Source organism: Sprattus sprattus (assembly GCF_963457725.1).
Source record: "Sprattus sprattus genome assembly, chromosome: 16".
Classification (NCBI taxonomy): domain Eukaryota; kingdom Metazoa; phylum Chordata; class Actinopteri; order Clupeiformes; family Clupeidae; genus Sprattus; species Sprattus sprattus.
The window spans coordinates 24,264,173-24,280,332 of record NC_137914.1 but is presented as its reverse complement, the minus strand read 5'-3'; the positions used below and the strand labels follow the sequence as shown (position 1 = coordinate 24,280,332).

The 16,160-nt window shown below is 41.8% G+C and overlaps 1 protein-coding gene across 1 annotated transcript in view; it reads right to left on the bottom strand.

Moving 5' to 3' along the window:
• The window catches only part of itpr3 (inositol 1,4,5-trisphosphate receptor, type 3), a gene marked incomplete at both ends in the record, with an annotated part of 155,198 nt that overhangs the window by 122,912 nt on the left and 16,126 nt on the right, over positions 1 to 16,160 (bottom strand). The window contains 13 exons of the mRNA XM_080853365.1: positions 4,116 to 4,235; positions 4,748 to 4,920; positions 5,219 to 5,380; positions 5,495 to 5,636; positions 5,760 to 5,920; positions 6,022 to 6,121; positions 11,822 to 11,964; positions 12,445 to 12,489; positions 12,949 to 13,044; positions 13,133 to 13,279; positions 13,525 to 13,608; positions 14,359 to 14,457; positions 14,666 to 14,824. Coding sequence (XP_080709491.1) covers positions 4,116 to 4,235; positions 4,748 to 4,920; positions 5,219 to 5,380; positions 5,495 to 5,636; positions 5,760 to 5,920; positions 6,022 to 6,121; positions 11,822 to 11,964; positions 12,445 to 12,489; positions 12,949 to 13,044; positions 13,133 to 13,279; positions 13,525 to 13,608; positions 14,359 to 14,457; positions 14,666 to 14,824 — 1,631 coding nt within the window. The remainder of the gene's footprint in view (positions 1 to 4,115; positions 4,236 to 4,747; positions 4,921 to 5,218; positions 5,381 to 5,494; positions 5,637 to 5,759; positions 5,921 to 6,021; positions 6,122 to 11,821; positions 11,965 to 12,444; positions 12,490 to 12,948; positions 13,045 to 13,132; positions 13,280 to 13,524; positions 13,609 to 14,358; positions 14,458 to 14,665; positions 14,825 to 16,160) is intronic.

Here is a 16,160-nt window from a genome sequence, read left to right as displayed (position 1 = left end):
CTTTACAGGTATAGGCTTGCCTAAACAGGTGTTTTTTGATGTGTGTTTTAAAGAGAGTGATTGAGTTAGGGTCAATGTTCCTGATGTCAGGGGGGAGGGAGTTCCAGAGGTGAGGGGCAGAGCGGCTGAAGGCTCTGGATCCCATGGTGGACAGATGGGCTTGGGGGACGGTCAGGGTGATGGAGGAGGCAGACCTGAGAGACCGGGTAGGGACATTGATGTGGAGGAGGTCAGAGAGGTATGGAGGGGCGAGGTTATGGATTGCCTTAAATGTGTAGAGGAGGATTTTGTAGTTAATGCGGTGTTTAATGGGAAGCCAGTGGAGTTGATGTAGAACGGGGGTGATGTGACTGATGGATGGCGTCCTAGTGACGATACGGGCAGCAGCATTTTGTACCAGTTGAAGTTTATGGAGGAGTTTGTGTGGGAGACCAAAGAGAAGGGAATTGCAGTAGTCCAGGCGGGAAGTGTCAAGGGAGTGAACCAGGATTGCGGCGGTGTTGGGAGTGAGTGAGGGGCGGAGGCGGTTGATATTGCGGATGTGAAAGTAGGCAGATCGGATGGTGTTGTTGATGTGGGTATGGAATGATAGGGTGCTTTCGAGGACGACACCCAGGCTTTTAACCTGAGGAGAGGGGGTAACCGAGGAGTTATCTATGGTGAGGGTGAAACTGGGGTGTTTGGTGAGGGTGTGTTTGGAGCCAATGAGGACTGCCTCAGTTTTATCACTGTTAAGCTTTAGGAAATTGGAAGAAAACCAGGATTTGATTTCCTGTAAACAGGCACAGAGGGAGGAGGGTGGGAAGGTGGAAGTGGGTTTGGTGGAAACGTAGAGCTGGGTGTCATCCGCATAACAGTGGAAATGAATATTGTATTTACGGAAAATCAGTCCAAGTTGGAGGAGGTATATGATGAATAGGATAGGGCCAAGGACAAAGCCCTGGGGAACACCAGTGGAGAGGGGGGATGGGTGGGATGAGAATGATTTTAACTGGATGAACTGAGTACGTCCAGAGAGATATGAGCGGAACCAGTCTAGGGGTGTGTGAGTAATGCCAATGGAGGCTAGTCTGTCAAGGAGGGTGGAGTGGGATATGGTGTCAAAAGCAGCGCTCAGGTCGAGGAGGATGAGGATGGATAATAGTCCTGAGTCAGCTGCCATCAGGAGGTCATTAGTGATTTTGATGAGGGCCGTTTCTGTGCTGTGGCGGGGGCGAAAACCGGATTGGAATTGTTCATAGAGGTTATTGTTGGAGAGATGGGCATGGACCTGTGATGCCACTACCTTTTCCAGGATTTTTGAGAGAAATGGCAGTTTGGAGATGGGACGAAGGTTATTGAAGTTGTTGGGGTCTGAACAAGGTTTTTTCAGCGTCGGTGTCACTGCAGCAGATTTAAGAGAAGATGGGACTGAACCAGAGGTCATGGGAGAATGGATAATGGCAGTTATCAGGGGCAGTAGAGAGTAGGGTTGGGTACCGAGAACCGGTACCAATATGGCACCGGGACTATACAACCGATACCTACCCGGACCGAAATGTCACGCAGATTTCGGTGCTTCCTTTCGGTGCCTGAGCCGATTGAAATGAATAACATCAACAATTCATGCAGCTAAATGAACAAACCGGACCGAAATGTCACGCAGATTTCGATGCTTCCTTTCAATGCCTGAGCTGATTGTAATGAGGAACCGCAACAAATCATGCAGTTAAATGAACATAACGTACGTAAAATGTTGTCTTATAAACAGGAATTATTTCAGGCTGCAACATGAAGCACGGAGGCTGGTTCCAAAACAGTAGAAAACTAGCTAGCAGTAACGTGAGTGGCGTATGTATGATCTGTATGAATTATCTTTTATTTTGTTGCCAATCATGCATATTTCGTGGGTCACATTTAAAACTGCCCCATCTCCCAATGTTAACTTTGTCCTTTGGCGCTCACGCTTGGTGTTTTCATAGCAACAGTCTTATGACAGTGAAGCAGGCAGCATTTAACAGCGCAAGCACAAACAGAGCTCGCCATCAACCTTTTAACAGAGAAAATAGCGAAAGGTAAACGGTCAAAAGTGTGGCTGTATTTCGCACAAAAAGATTCAAACACCGCGACTTGCAGTAAATGCAACAAAACAATTGCGGGTAAAGAGTGGAGAGAAGGCAAGAGTCCTGGGCAGATCTGCAACCGCAAACTTAAACTGTAGGTAGGCTACCGGAGCTATAGTCTCTTAAAGGGGCAGTACACTTTCACGCAATCGGTGTGTTCAAGTAAACAAGATAGAAAAGATAACTAGGTATAAACAAATCAGAAAATTGTGAAATTTCATTAAATAAATGCAAACTAAATAATACATGTTTGACTACATAGGCAAATATGCTCATAAGTTTGAAGCTGTAGTCTGTGTGTGTGTGTTTTGTATTTATTTATATTTATTTAAGCATACTATAAACTGTTGTTAACAGTTAATATAATATTCATAGTTTGAAGCTGTAGTTTGAAGCAAAGTTTTTGTATGTATTTATATTCATAGTATTCTTTAAACAGTTAATATATTGTTCAATTTGAAGAAAAAAATTGGCCTCTGCAATAAAAAAAAGCCTTTCTTTAATGTCGTCAATCCTCATTTTGTGCTTTTTTTTTTTAAAGTATCGGTTCAGGCACCGTTTAGGCACCGGTATCGTTTTAAAAGTATCGGTTATGTACCGGTATCGGAAAAAACCCAAACGATACCCATCCCTAGTAGAGAGGGGAGGGAGGCTATAACCAGGGAGGATGGAAGGGGGTCGAGTTGGCAGGTGGATGATTTGGATTTCCGGCTGGCATCTGATAACTCGGCGGCAGAGGGGAGTTGGAAGCATGAAAGTGGTACAGAGATGGGGGAGTGGAGAACTAGAGGGGGTGGACAACTAGACATGTGAGGGGTTAGTTGCTGGTGGATGGTGGCTATTTTTGTATTAAAAAATGACATCAGGGTGTTACAGTGGTCAGTGGAGTAGAAGTGTGGGGGAAGGGAAACTGGGGGGCGCAGTGTGCTGTTGACCACTGAGAACAGGGCCCTAGTGTTCCCAGCACCAGCAGTGATATTTTTCTGTAAAGTGTTGGGATTTGGCTGAGGAGAGGGCGTCTTTGTATTTGATGATGTGGGCATGATAGATCTGCTTGTGGATAGTGAGTCCAGATCTTCTTGTTGTATGTTGTTGGAAGGAAGGCTAGGTTACATACAGATGTGCAGCTAAATACATTCATAAATAAAAGTCAGGCCATTGGCCATGGATGTTGATTATATGGCAACGACAGTACAAGCATTCTGATTGGCTAATGGGTAGTCATGACAGCCGCGTATTGCCCTCCTCACCGGTCAATACAGATCCGTATTGCCCTCCAGTGACGTCATCTTAAAAATGAGCAATACCATGTACCAAGTACTAAACATTACATCCTTAAAAATTTGCGATATTAATAGGGTCACAGCCATGAACATGTAATGTTTAGTACTGATATAATCAGGACTCCTATTATGAAATTATCTGTGAACAGGAAACTAGTTGAATGTTGTGGTACCATGACAGTTGATGACAGTTGAAGAGTGAAGACTCAAGAACGTGAACATTTTGAAATCGGGTAATACTTTATAGGACTTAGTACAGGTCAGTACAACTCAGAAGCAGCGAAAATGTCTTATTGAAAGTGATGATGAAGACTTGACTACTATAGTTTGAAAAACTTGTGTTTAACTGTAAATTAAAGCCATTTAAGCTGAGCCCTGTTGTCCGTTTTCTATTGATCATTGTAACTTGAAGTTAGCAAGTCATTGTTGTTTTCTATTTACAATTACCATTTATTTTTAAAATGAAAAGAGCTAAAAATGCCATATAATAAACAACTTATTAACCTCGACCGTTCGGTCATAGAGGGAAATATCGCAGTATGATATTTCCCTGCATGACCTCACTCTCGGTTAGTAAGTAGTTATTATTACAGTTAAATACTATTCATAAAGTATGATGGTGAGTATTTACAAGTGAAATGTCAATTGATATGCAATTAATTGTACTGGATTTTTACATCCATCCTGCATGCTAGATATTAGGAACAGAGAAACGTCAGTAAGGTCTTACTCTGTCTTAATGAGGATGTCCTGGTTCTTGGGGTCTAAGACACATTTACAGATGAGCTCCTGGGTTACTGGGATTGCCACGTTGTTAGACACGCACAGGTCTGAGAGATAGTCCAGAAACCTGAGGGCAACATGTAGACATGTTAACAGCCAGCACTGGTCAGAAAAAAGGGTTATGGAAGAACAATAGTACCAGAAACACTCAATGCAACTCAATGGTTTGTTGAATTAAAAGAACTGAATAAAAACATATCGCAATAACAATGCTTGAATTTGTCTGCATTGTAATTCAACAGGTAATATGTATGACCGCCGCTGCAGCATAGTGTTTGCCAAAGACTTTTATCTTCTGTTTTTCTTTTCACTGCTTTTTGGTTGGTGATTTCATATGCTTAGACAAACCACATGAAACGTGGCATGATTGTATTTGTGAGGGTGAGAAATAAACACTGCATATATCAAGCACATATCAAGCATTGCTATTGCTGTTTTTTTTTCTTCTTTGTATCAAATTAGAGTGCAGAAATATTCAAGCATTGTTATTTCAGTGTGGATTTATTCAATTCAGTGGCGATTCAACTGGCACTGAGGACTTCAGGCACTTCTATACTTCCATAAAAGGGAAACAGGTACCTTGGCTCCCGGTTCCTTCGTACCAGGCTCACAAAAGTCTCCACCTCGGTTTTAGTGATGTGCTTTTCCAGCAGTTTTCGGTTGTTGTGTAGCAAAGCAGTGATGGTGTCTTCAGCGAGGATGTCATACCCTATCTGAGACTGCATCACTCCAAACTGCTTGGCAATGTACTCCTATTGACATTAAGTCAGTTACACACAAGTTACTCAATGTACTCCTAGTGACATTGAGTTAGTTACACACAATTTACTCAATGTTCTCCTATTGACATTGAATTAGTTACGCACAATTTACTCAATGTACTACTATTGACATTGAATTAGTTACGCACAATTTACTCAATGTACTACTAATGACATTGAGTTAGTTACACACAGGTTACTCAATAACAGGTGGATTCAGACATGTAGCCAGCATCATTGATAGGAAAGATGTAGAGCCTAATAAGAAGAGTGTATAAGCCTAATTTACCTGATTTTTGCGATAGTCATCCTGTGAGTGTCGGAGTACCCGGTAGCAGAGGCGGAACATGTACTGGAATACCGCATTTTTCTGGTCTGACAGCTCCTCTAGCCGCAGCAGAGGGCCCTCATCTCCTCTTTCCTTAAACGGGACCTTAATAATCCCAAAAATCTGGGGGGAGGATATAACATTTCATTTTGTTACAGTATCATGTATAAAAAACTATTGTAACTAACTTTATGACAGAAAAAAACAACAGCTAGTCTTCTGAAATGAGGAAGATACCTGTTTGAGTATGTTCTGTTCTCTCATGAGCTTCTGTCGTTCCCGGTTTGGTTTGGTCATCACCACCTCTAGCACAGGTTGCTCATTGTTCACCTGGTCCACCACAAAGAACACCACATCCTCCAGAAGCTTAATGATAAATCTACAGGACCCCAAAGACAGTATCAACGTTACATGAAGCAGCTTTCAGATGTCATTCACATCACTGTCACATATTTTTAGTCGACAACTACACTTGTGGGAACCTTTTGCCACAGATCTGTACCTCCTGTCATTCTGGCTGATAACGCCCGCACTAAAATGATCCACCATGACGCTTAACATAAAACTGGCATCATTGGCAAAGTCCAAGTCCCTGATTTCCATCACTGGCACAGACACGATGGCAAAGGCCTCTTTGTCTTCCTTTGTAGGGCAGGTTCCCAGCTATCATCAGGAAAGGAACATAGAATGCAAATTATTCCCATAAAACAGCAAAAATACAAAGGAATCCCCTGAAGGGAAATAATATGTTTACAAATACACACCATGAGGCGAATAGGTCTCTCCTCGTCAATGTCTATGGGTGCATTGGTGCTTTGGATCCATGTATTTGTACATAGATGGCGAAGCCTCACATAAGAGTTTCTGTAAAGACAATTGTAAAAAAGTAATAGTTTAATCATAATTGTCTAAAATAACTATGTCATTGTTACAATAAATACATTCAATTCAATTCAATTCAATTCAATTTTATTTGTATAGCGCCATAACAATACAATTGCCTCTCGGCGCTTAACAGAGCCCAGAGCCTGAACCCCCTTAGTGCATGCACAACAGCAACAGGGACAAGGAAAAACTCCCTGTTGGGCAGGAAGAAACCTTAAGCAGAACCACGGCACATAAGGGGGGACCCATCTGCTTGAGGTCGGCCGGGTGGAGACAGGAAGGTGGGACGGGGGGAAGGGGGGAAGGGGAAGGGTAGTGTGGCAGAAGGGGAAAGGAAGCAACAGGGGCAATACACAGCCAGCATTTGGTCACTGGACATATGTTTACATACATCTGGTGGTAAATACATGATACAGACAAGGCCAGATTACTGTGGCAATAGGGTTACTGTTACAGGGGTAGGGGATGTAGGGACAGAGAAACAATTCGGTGGAGGCAATAATGTATATTGTACATAAATGCTAGCATAGGGTATTGGGTAGACATATGTGTCCTCATCATTGAAGTGGACTGGTCTTTGGATCTGTCCACGCTGTACCACTTACCTCCTACACACCAGCACATGGTGGGCACTATTGGTGACCAAGGTTACCACTGGAAGTTAATGTCTAAGGGCCTGATTTACTAACATTGCGACCGCAGCTTAATCTGCGGTCGCACATTAACACATGTTTTTGCGCATTTTCCGTGGTATTTATCAAACCAGATCCGCGCTGTGCACTCTGTGCTTACTCCGCCCTTTAAAGGGCCTGATTTACTAACATTGCGACCGCAGCTTAATCTGCGCCTTTGCCAGACGCACAGTGTTTCCCCGCATTTTCCGTGATATTTATCAAACCAGATCCGCGCTGGGCAATCATTATTTAGCGCACCGTTAAAAGACGGGAGAAATTGCCTGCAAGTTACTGCCACCATGGAGATCGAGGAAGAAAAAATTAAGGTTCAGCGAAGAGGATATAGATATATTGGTTCACGTTCGCTCAATCACTGAACCTGATTCAATGGGTTGTATTGTTGTTCTGCCCGCCATCACCTACAGCGAGATGTTTAAAAGAACACGATTATAAATAATGTGCTATTGGTGGCATTAATGCATAAACTGTCTATTATAAAAATATAGATGTGTACATGGCGAGATTAATAAGTTCTACAAGGGACATGGGTTCACTACAATATATCCCCACTGAAACAAATACATTTACCAAGTAGCCAGGTCTCTCCAAAATCACCGATGCTCAATCATGGATAGATGCCACTATTCCGGAAGATAAAACTGTCATGGACAGATCCAGGGTATTTGGCTACCACGTAAGTAATGGTCATGTTGGCATCACATATGACCTGGACATTCATTGAATATGTGTGCTTTCTGTTTCGGTAAATGTGTTCGTGGATTGAAGGTGGGACTGTTTGCATGTGGGTACGATCAATGGCTCCAATTACGTTCGGAAAGTTTAATTTCAGCTATCGTAGTGGGGAAATGTATATTTGGATGGCTCAGGAACATCATGACATGTCCAGCATACATTATGCCTCATAAGTGAATGAACAGTGGACTCAAAGGTAGGGCAGACAATGTGGAAAAACCAGCAAAATAAACTAGACTAAACTGGACCCGAAAAAATCCCAACCCCTTCCTTCCAGCCTCCCTCAAAGCCACTCCTCCAAAACACACTGCCTGACTACTGCTGGAGGACGATACGAATCATTATTAACCTAACCAATACTAACCATATCTAACTAGCTCATGTCTCATTCTCACAACTACAGAAACACACAAAAAGCTACATCACCACATTTATATAACGTCAAAGCCAATATAGACCAACATAAAAAAAAATATAAGATTTATAAAATGCATCATCCAAAGGGTATTGTGGTCAACAACAATGTAGACAGCACAAAGATAGATTACATACAAGGTCAATTTCCTGTTAACATAGCTACATAGTTTGCTAGCTTACACCTACAGAGTAGCTAACAACAGCGTACACAAGTAGCTACGTTGGCTGAATAGATGCGGAACATAACAAATTCACCCAAAAACAAAACAAAAACCAGAAATACTGCAACCATGGTGTCACTTTTCAGGCCCTTCAGCTTTCTCAGTTGTCGCCATCATGACCTCCTGACCTGTTGGGGCTTTGTTGGGCTGAAGAGCTAGGTTATAGCTCCCCTACTGCCACATCACCATTTATAAACCAACAACTGCCTGGCTTCCTGTCCCTGTGGTGGGTGCTTCTACTGAACTGTCAATCTTGACTTCTGGACCCCTTTATCCTTATTCTCCTTCTGGATCCCTTCATCCCTATTCTCCTTCTGGACCCCTTCATCCTTATTCTCCTTCTGGACCTCTTCATCCTTATTCTCCTTCTTCATCCCTTCATCCCTATTTCCTTCTGGACCTCTTCATCCTTATTCTCCTTCTGGATCCCTTCATCCCTATTTCCTTCTGAACCTCTTCATCCTTATTCTCCTTCTGGATCCCTTCATCCTTATTCTCCTTTGAGTTCTGGACCTCTTCATCCTTATTCTCCTTCTGGACCTCTTCATCCTTATTCTCCTTCTGGATCCCTTCATCCCTATTCTCCTTCTGGACCCCTTCATCCTTATTCTCCTTCTGGACCTCTTCATCCTTATTCTCCTTCTTCATCCCTTCATCCCTATTTCCTTCTGGACCTCTTCATCCTTATTCTCCTTCTGGATCCCTTCATCCCTATTTCCTTCTGAACCTCTTCATCCTTATTCTCCTTCTGGATCCCTTCATCCTTATTCTCCTTTGAGTTCTGGACCTCTTCATCCTTATTCTCCTTCTGAACCTCTTCATCCTTATTCTCCTTCTGGATCCCTTCATCCTTATTCTCCTTTGAGTTCTGGACCTCTTCATCCTTATTCTCCTTCTGGACCTCTTCATCCTTATTCTCCTTCTGGATCCTTTCATCCTTATAATCCTTCTGGACCTCTTCATCCTTATTCTCCTTCTGGATCCCTTCATCCTTATTCTCCTTCTGGATCCCTTCATCCTTATTCTCCTTCTGGATCCTTTCATCCTTATTCTCCTTCTGGATCCCTTCATCCTTATTCTCCTTTTGGACCTCTTCATCCTTATTCTCCTTCTGGACCTCTTCATCCTTATTCTCCTTCTTCATCCCTTTATCCTCACTACTACAAGTTACATGGTCAATTAAAATGTCTGTATTTGTACAATGCAGCATGAGGCAGGATGTGGCAGGATGATAGAAATGACCAGTTATGTAACGAACAGCATGGATGAACTCTGTGTTTAAATACAGCTGCAGGAGAAGGGACATCCAGTAGTACTCAAGGGGCCAGTAACACACAGGCCAGGAACACACAGCCTGCATCAGGTGAGTCCATTTTATAGTATTTATTCAAGCCACATCCATACTTTAAAGTAGACTAGAAACATGTTAGCATGTATTCAATACAACAGCTTGTTTTCTTAAAGTTTGTTTTTTGAACCAAAGTTCAACCACATTCATGATCATTTCACTTATTATATTTAACACTGCTTGTCTGGCTATACAATATGCTCGAATACAGGTGAAGGGACATCATGGACCACATCAAGCATTCAGGGCACCAGTGAAACTACACTGCCGCCTGCAGACACGCCACCCTCCACAATTCCTGATATCCAGGGAGAACCTATAGATCCTGCTGACTGGCCAGCCCTCTGTGATGCGGTAAGGACAGAGTTAGTTTGCAAAGGACCATACGAGACCAGTCTAGACTTTACATTTCCAAAAAGAGATGATGGGAGAAGCTGCCACCACAACCACTTCTTCAGGAAATTAGTAAATGGGGAGAAAATCAAGAGAAGCTGGCTTGTATATTCAAGGGAAAACAATATCCAGAAACAACTGTTCATCTTCTATTATTTGAGATGGGGATATAACTACTCAGAACTTCAATCTTTTAAATATGTAGTGGTACATACAGTATCCATTAAAGCACTTTTGTTTGTAGAGGGTAGGGTATAGAGGGTCATAATTTGCTTAAATGTACTTACAGGTGCTTAAGAGTGTTTTGCACAGTTTATGGAGTTAATTTAATCCTAACTTTAAATGTATAATACATTATACAAAATAATACAAAATAAAAAGTTCTGAAACTACTCTGGTGTTTGTTGTCCATGCACCATTTATTGTTAAACTGCAAAGTAGAATAGTAGAATTACATTATAAGTGGGTGAAAAAACTGCTATGCAAAGTAAAGCAGTTAAGTTAATATATGTATTTTCTTTGATGTTAAGTATTGTGTGTGTGTGTGTGTGTGTGTGTTGGGGGGGGGGGGGGGCGCAAAACAGACAGACAGCGAGAGGACTATGATGCATAATCTCACACACACACAACAGACAGACAGCCAGAGGACTAAAATGCATAATCTCACACACACACACGCACACAACGGACAGACAGCCAGCCAGAGGACTAAAATGCATAATCTCACACACACACACACACACACAACGGACAGACAGCCAGCCAGAGGACTAAAATGCATAATCTCTCACACACACACTTACACACACACACACACAACGGACAGACAGCCAGAGGACTAAGATGCATAATCTCACACACACACACACACACACAACAGACAGACAGCCAGAGGACCATGATGCATAATCTTGCGCTCTTGATATACAGCCAGTAAAGTCATGTGTCATGTACTTTTACACAGACATATTTCAGTACACATCACTACATCAGCTCACACACAATATTCACGTTATGAAATGTGAATGGTTTATGTCATTCACACTATGATGCATCACAATGAAGGAGGCCTTAATGGAATGACTCACAGTCTACGGCCAGCTACATATAAGTGACAGGGTGTTCAGTAACAGTCGTGTCCCACTGCGGTCTAAGTTTATTTAAGTTAACCTGTTAGTTCTGTCGTGTCCCACTGTGGTCTAAGTTTATTCCTGTTAGCCTGTTAGTGTTAGTGTCTAACTGTGTTAGATTTAGGTGGATTTCATATATAAGATCATAACTCCACATAGCAGACCGTATCTCAGTTTGCTCCCACTCTTAGATTGAATAGCACAAGGCCAGAGCCATCAAGCTTGGCCCCTGACCTTTTGTCTATATTGAGAGCCATCAGACAAGGTTACTAGCTTTTGTGAGTCTTGGAGCCAGAAACATTGGTCTCTGATTGTTGGCCTTTGTCTACAGCCACGACAAGATGGTTGAAGCCAAAGGTATTAGCATCTCTATTGCCATATCTGGTATTTTTTCTGGCAGCAGACGTGCCTCAGGGCATGCTCGTGCTGTGTGGAGGTGTCCACGACTAGTGTCTGAATAAACCCATTATTTCGCTAAGCCCTCTTCCACAAGTCTCTTACTCTGAACAAAGCTAACTTGAATCAAGTACAGGCATATTCTTTCACCTGATAGTTCTCAGCAGTTTTCTTTGATTTGAAAGGCAGGTGTAGGAAAAAGATTTGCCTCGTTGAGGTTGATGTTGGCATAGCATGCAACCTCTTAGCTTCAATAATTAAAACGTTTTTAGAAAGCAAGTATTTTTAGAGGCAATATCAAGCAATATTTGAACACTTTATGCACAGTGACAATGATGCTAGTGTACCGTGGCACAAATGAGTCTGTCTTCTGAAGGGTGGTGGGGTCCAGTTCAAACAGCGAAGCAATGTCACTCCCATGGGGCACGGGCACAAGTTTGTATTTGATTCCCTCGCCCAGGCTCCATTTGTTGTTCCTAGTGCTGTCCACCTAGGGATATCATCAACAGTTTTCTTCAACTCTGTACTTTTGATAAAGAAAAACAGCTAACAGCTCATCTTCTGATCTAGCATGTTGTATATGTATCGATGGATGTCAGCTAACAGCTTATCTAGGACTTTATGGAGCCTTAGGTGGTTCCGGTCTTATTTAGAAGGCCAGAGTTTCTTTTCCAAAGGTGCATGCGGTTTATGGACCTCACTAAGCTATGCTTTCAAATTAGGGCCCATTATATTAATCATCTCCTTTGTTACCATCTTGTATGCCCTGAGGGTTGGTCCCAAATAATTGTGAAACATTAATAGATCTAGCCCATGGTGACCTAACCCTGAAGAATGTGTTAGCATGTCCATATGAACAGCAATATTGTTGTATTAAATAGCAGAGGGAAGACAGTGACTGTTGCTTTTGTTTATGCATAAGAGAAACAATATTTAGGTCCCAGAACATAACATCCAGATGAATACTCACAATAGTTTGGACCTCATAGTTATCGCCTTTATAACCAGGGTTTTCCTATGACAAGAACATCAAACAAAAAAGACAAAATCCCCTTCATTTTACTGCTATTACAGGTGTGTTTTGACAGATTTCCTGTGTTCATAAAACTAAAAAATATCCTGGATCAGTGGACAAGCTACTGTGCAATGATGACCTGCTCTGAACCCTCTTGCTATCTAAGTCCCATGTGATTTTTTTAAGTGTCTAAACTGAAATTGCAAAATCTCAACCATTTCATTATATGTGTGTCTGTAAGAGTTAACAAGACATTTTCTTGACGTGCATGGAACACAATGACAATTTCTCCCTGCCAATAGTATTTATAAAATGAATACAACTCATCGCAATCCTATATTGTTGTTCCCCACTGAAAACTCCCTGTCCTTACAATACACTGGATAATTATTGCCCATTTTGTACACAAACATGGACAGTGTGAAGGAGAATGTGCACTTGTGCCAATGAGCTCTTTACCGCTGCTGCCAGGTAGTGCCCCGTGGCCAGGTGCTTGAAGCGATACAGGCTGTTCCAGTGGCCTGCCCCTCCTCTGCAGGGATCATGGTGCACCACCTACAACAGAAGAAAGAAAGGCTTTGGCATAGTACCTTTTGCAGTGTGGAGAGCAAGGTATAACTTATCACTTAAACTTGAGACTCACTTCCACCTCCCACAACGCATTGGAGCTAGTAGCAGAGGTAGCAGACTGACGCAGGGTTGTACGCAGGAACACATGAAGTTTAGATTTATACTCATCACATGTCAGGAACTTCTCTTGTTCAGCATGGAAGAGACGGACAACATCGCCCTGTCAGGAAACCAAAGTTTTAAATAAATAATACATATAAACCCCTAATTTTCTTGTCATTCAAGAACACAACACCGACACTTAATGGTGGAGAAAAAAATTATTCTGTACATTTCAAAAATCTAACATAAAGCTTTAATTGTGTGGTACTAAACATTCTGAACACAAAAGCTCAGAATTTGGACTTTAATTGAACTACTGTCTTGTATGGTTGGAAATCCAGGTTTCAGTGATGAGAAACCTACTCCTTTTAAGACGTCCTCCCTGTGGTCGCTATACATCATGAAGAGGTTGATCTTCCAGCTAGTGTTGCTATTTACTGAGTTCACCTGCAGGGGGCACAATGTGAAGAATGTGAGCCACACTTCCTGGCTGCATTGATTAATGTCTGTGGTTAGTGGCTGTTATTCTATGACAATAGCATTTGACGGAAAAGGAAAGACTCCATCAGCCATTTACATTAACCTAGAAATGGAAACAGTTTCCTTTTTGGCAACTGGTTATTACTTTGTGTTACTTATATGGCTACACCCATGCAATGTACACTGACATAAAGGGCTTCATAAATAAAGTCTAATCCTTCGGAGACTAGCGTGTGTTTCATGTTGTTCATCTAGAATGTTGTTCATACTCTCCCAATGTAAACTGAAGTTGAGATGATGGCCGTTTTGTGTGACTTGTTGATGAGATATTATTTCAGTGCTGTCTAATACACAGAATGCAAAGTGTTACCCTTTATCAGTCAATCCTTACTCCTCCAATGTTACCCTTTATCAGTCAATCCTTACTCCTCCAAGTGTTACCCTTATTTAGTCGAACCTTACTCCTCCAAGTGTTACCCTTTATCAGTCAAACCTTACTCCTCCAAGTGTTACCCTTTATCAGTCAATCCTTACTCCTCCAAGTGTTACCCTTTATCCAGTTCTCAGATCTATCATGTTTCCGTACAGAACGTCACCATTGTGTTTCAGTTCAATAAAAATAATAATCTCCCAACTGCTCAAAATTGACACAGATTTTTTAGTTGTGTGCTTTAAAAGCGTGTTTACTTGGATGAAAACCCACTGCCCCCTCGGTACCTCTTTGCATCCTGGGTGGTCGGACAGCTCATAGTTGCTTGCATGTAGAGGCTGGCCTGCATTTACCGGATTCATCATCACCTTGTCCCCTACCACAACCTGAAACAGTCAGTGATAAGCATGGTTAGTCATTGGCCATGACCTTCAAGACACAACACAGAAGTGTAAGGGAGATTTGTACTTGTGTATATTTTAGGATTTAGTTGGCATGACAACACACAGTGGGTTTACATTGTCTCTGTTGGCATGACAACACACAGTGGGTTTACATTGTCCCTGTTGGCATGACAACACACAGTGGGTTTACATTGTCTCCGTTGGCTCGGAGCTTCCAGAAGGGCTGGATGAAGAGCCAGGAGCCCTCGTTGCCAGTGCCGTCCAGTGTGACCCGCATTGCATTCTTCTCCAGCAATGCAGGCAAGCGTTTATTCACCGTCAGGTATTTGTTGCTCTTCATATGCAGAAGCTGTTGGGGAATGACAATTAGGGCACCTATACCAATGTCACACTTCAGCTTTAGTGCTTTAAGTTGGACAGCATTCAAGACAAATACATACAATTATGTCCATTATTTCAACAGCTTCCTCTTTCATTTTGTACTTTGATTTCATTTATATTTAGTAATTTATATACAATTGAATGAGGATCCTATGAATTCAGGGAGTTCTCCTATATTTGCGTCTGCCCTGTATCAGTGGAAGAAATAACAGAAATCAAGAGCTACTGTAAATCGCAACTACTGGGAAGAATTTGATAGCTTTACTTCATAATATGCTCTGGACAACAATTGTCACTTATCTCAGACTTTTTTTGTCACTAATACGTAATTGAAACCAGGGAATTTTACAATGAGTCACATAGTGATTTGACCAGTGCCTTACTCATGCTGAATAACGTATTATAGTACTAGTAGGCAAAGTTTAATAATGCGTCTTATATCATGCCTAATTCAGAAAAAAAAACAACTAGGTTTATATTCACTATTCTCATCTTCCTGCTGGATTTGGTTCTACTTTTTGTGATAAAATGCTTCATGACATTATGTAACTTATTTTCTTTTTAACCTTTACATATATATACATAGAACATGAAAATTGCTATAGTGCTATATTTGGTATTCATTTAAACATAAGATTTTCCGGCAATAGTGGTTCAGGAGGTAGAGGAGTCGTACAGCAATCGGAAGGTTGCTTGTTCGATCCTGACCTGATCCTGACGTGTTGAAGTCCTTAAGCAAGACCCCCAACTGCTCCTGATGTGCAGGTTGACAACTAAAGGGTCGTTTACACGGAGCCTTGATTGCCTGAATCCGGAAAGAAACATTGTCGGATCGGCCTCTCGTTTACACGAACCCGGTGGATTGGGTCACTGAATCCGCAACCTTCTGAATCCGGTCTCCAGAGTGGGTAGATTCAAACGTGCCAGCGGACCCGTCGTGTAAACGGACAATCTGCACAATTTCTAACCTGATGACTAATTGCCCCACTTGAATCCTGCTGCGTCATTTAATTACAGCAACAAAATGAGCTAAATCGATGTTGTTAAGATGCTGGTTAGAAAAGGATAACATTAACAAGACACACTTTAATCACTGTTTTATCTATTTGCATCAGACCATTTAAAAAAAAAAACGTTTTTTAAAAAGTGTCAGCAATAACCTATTTGAGCAAGGCTGACGTGAAAAGATTTGTATTATAGACGGACATTTCAAAACGGTAACTTATCACTAACAGGGGTCATGGCGAAGTAAGCAATTCTAACTAGTTCTGTTTGAGTGATGTGGTAACAGTGATTTCAGGTGC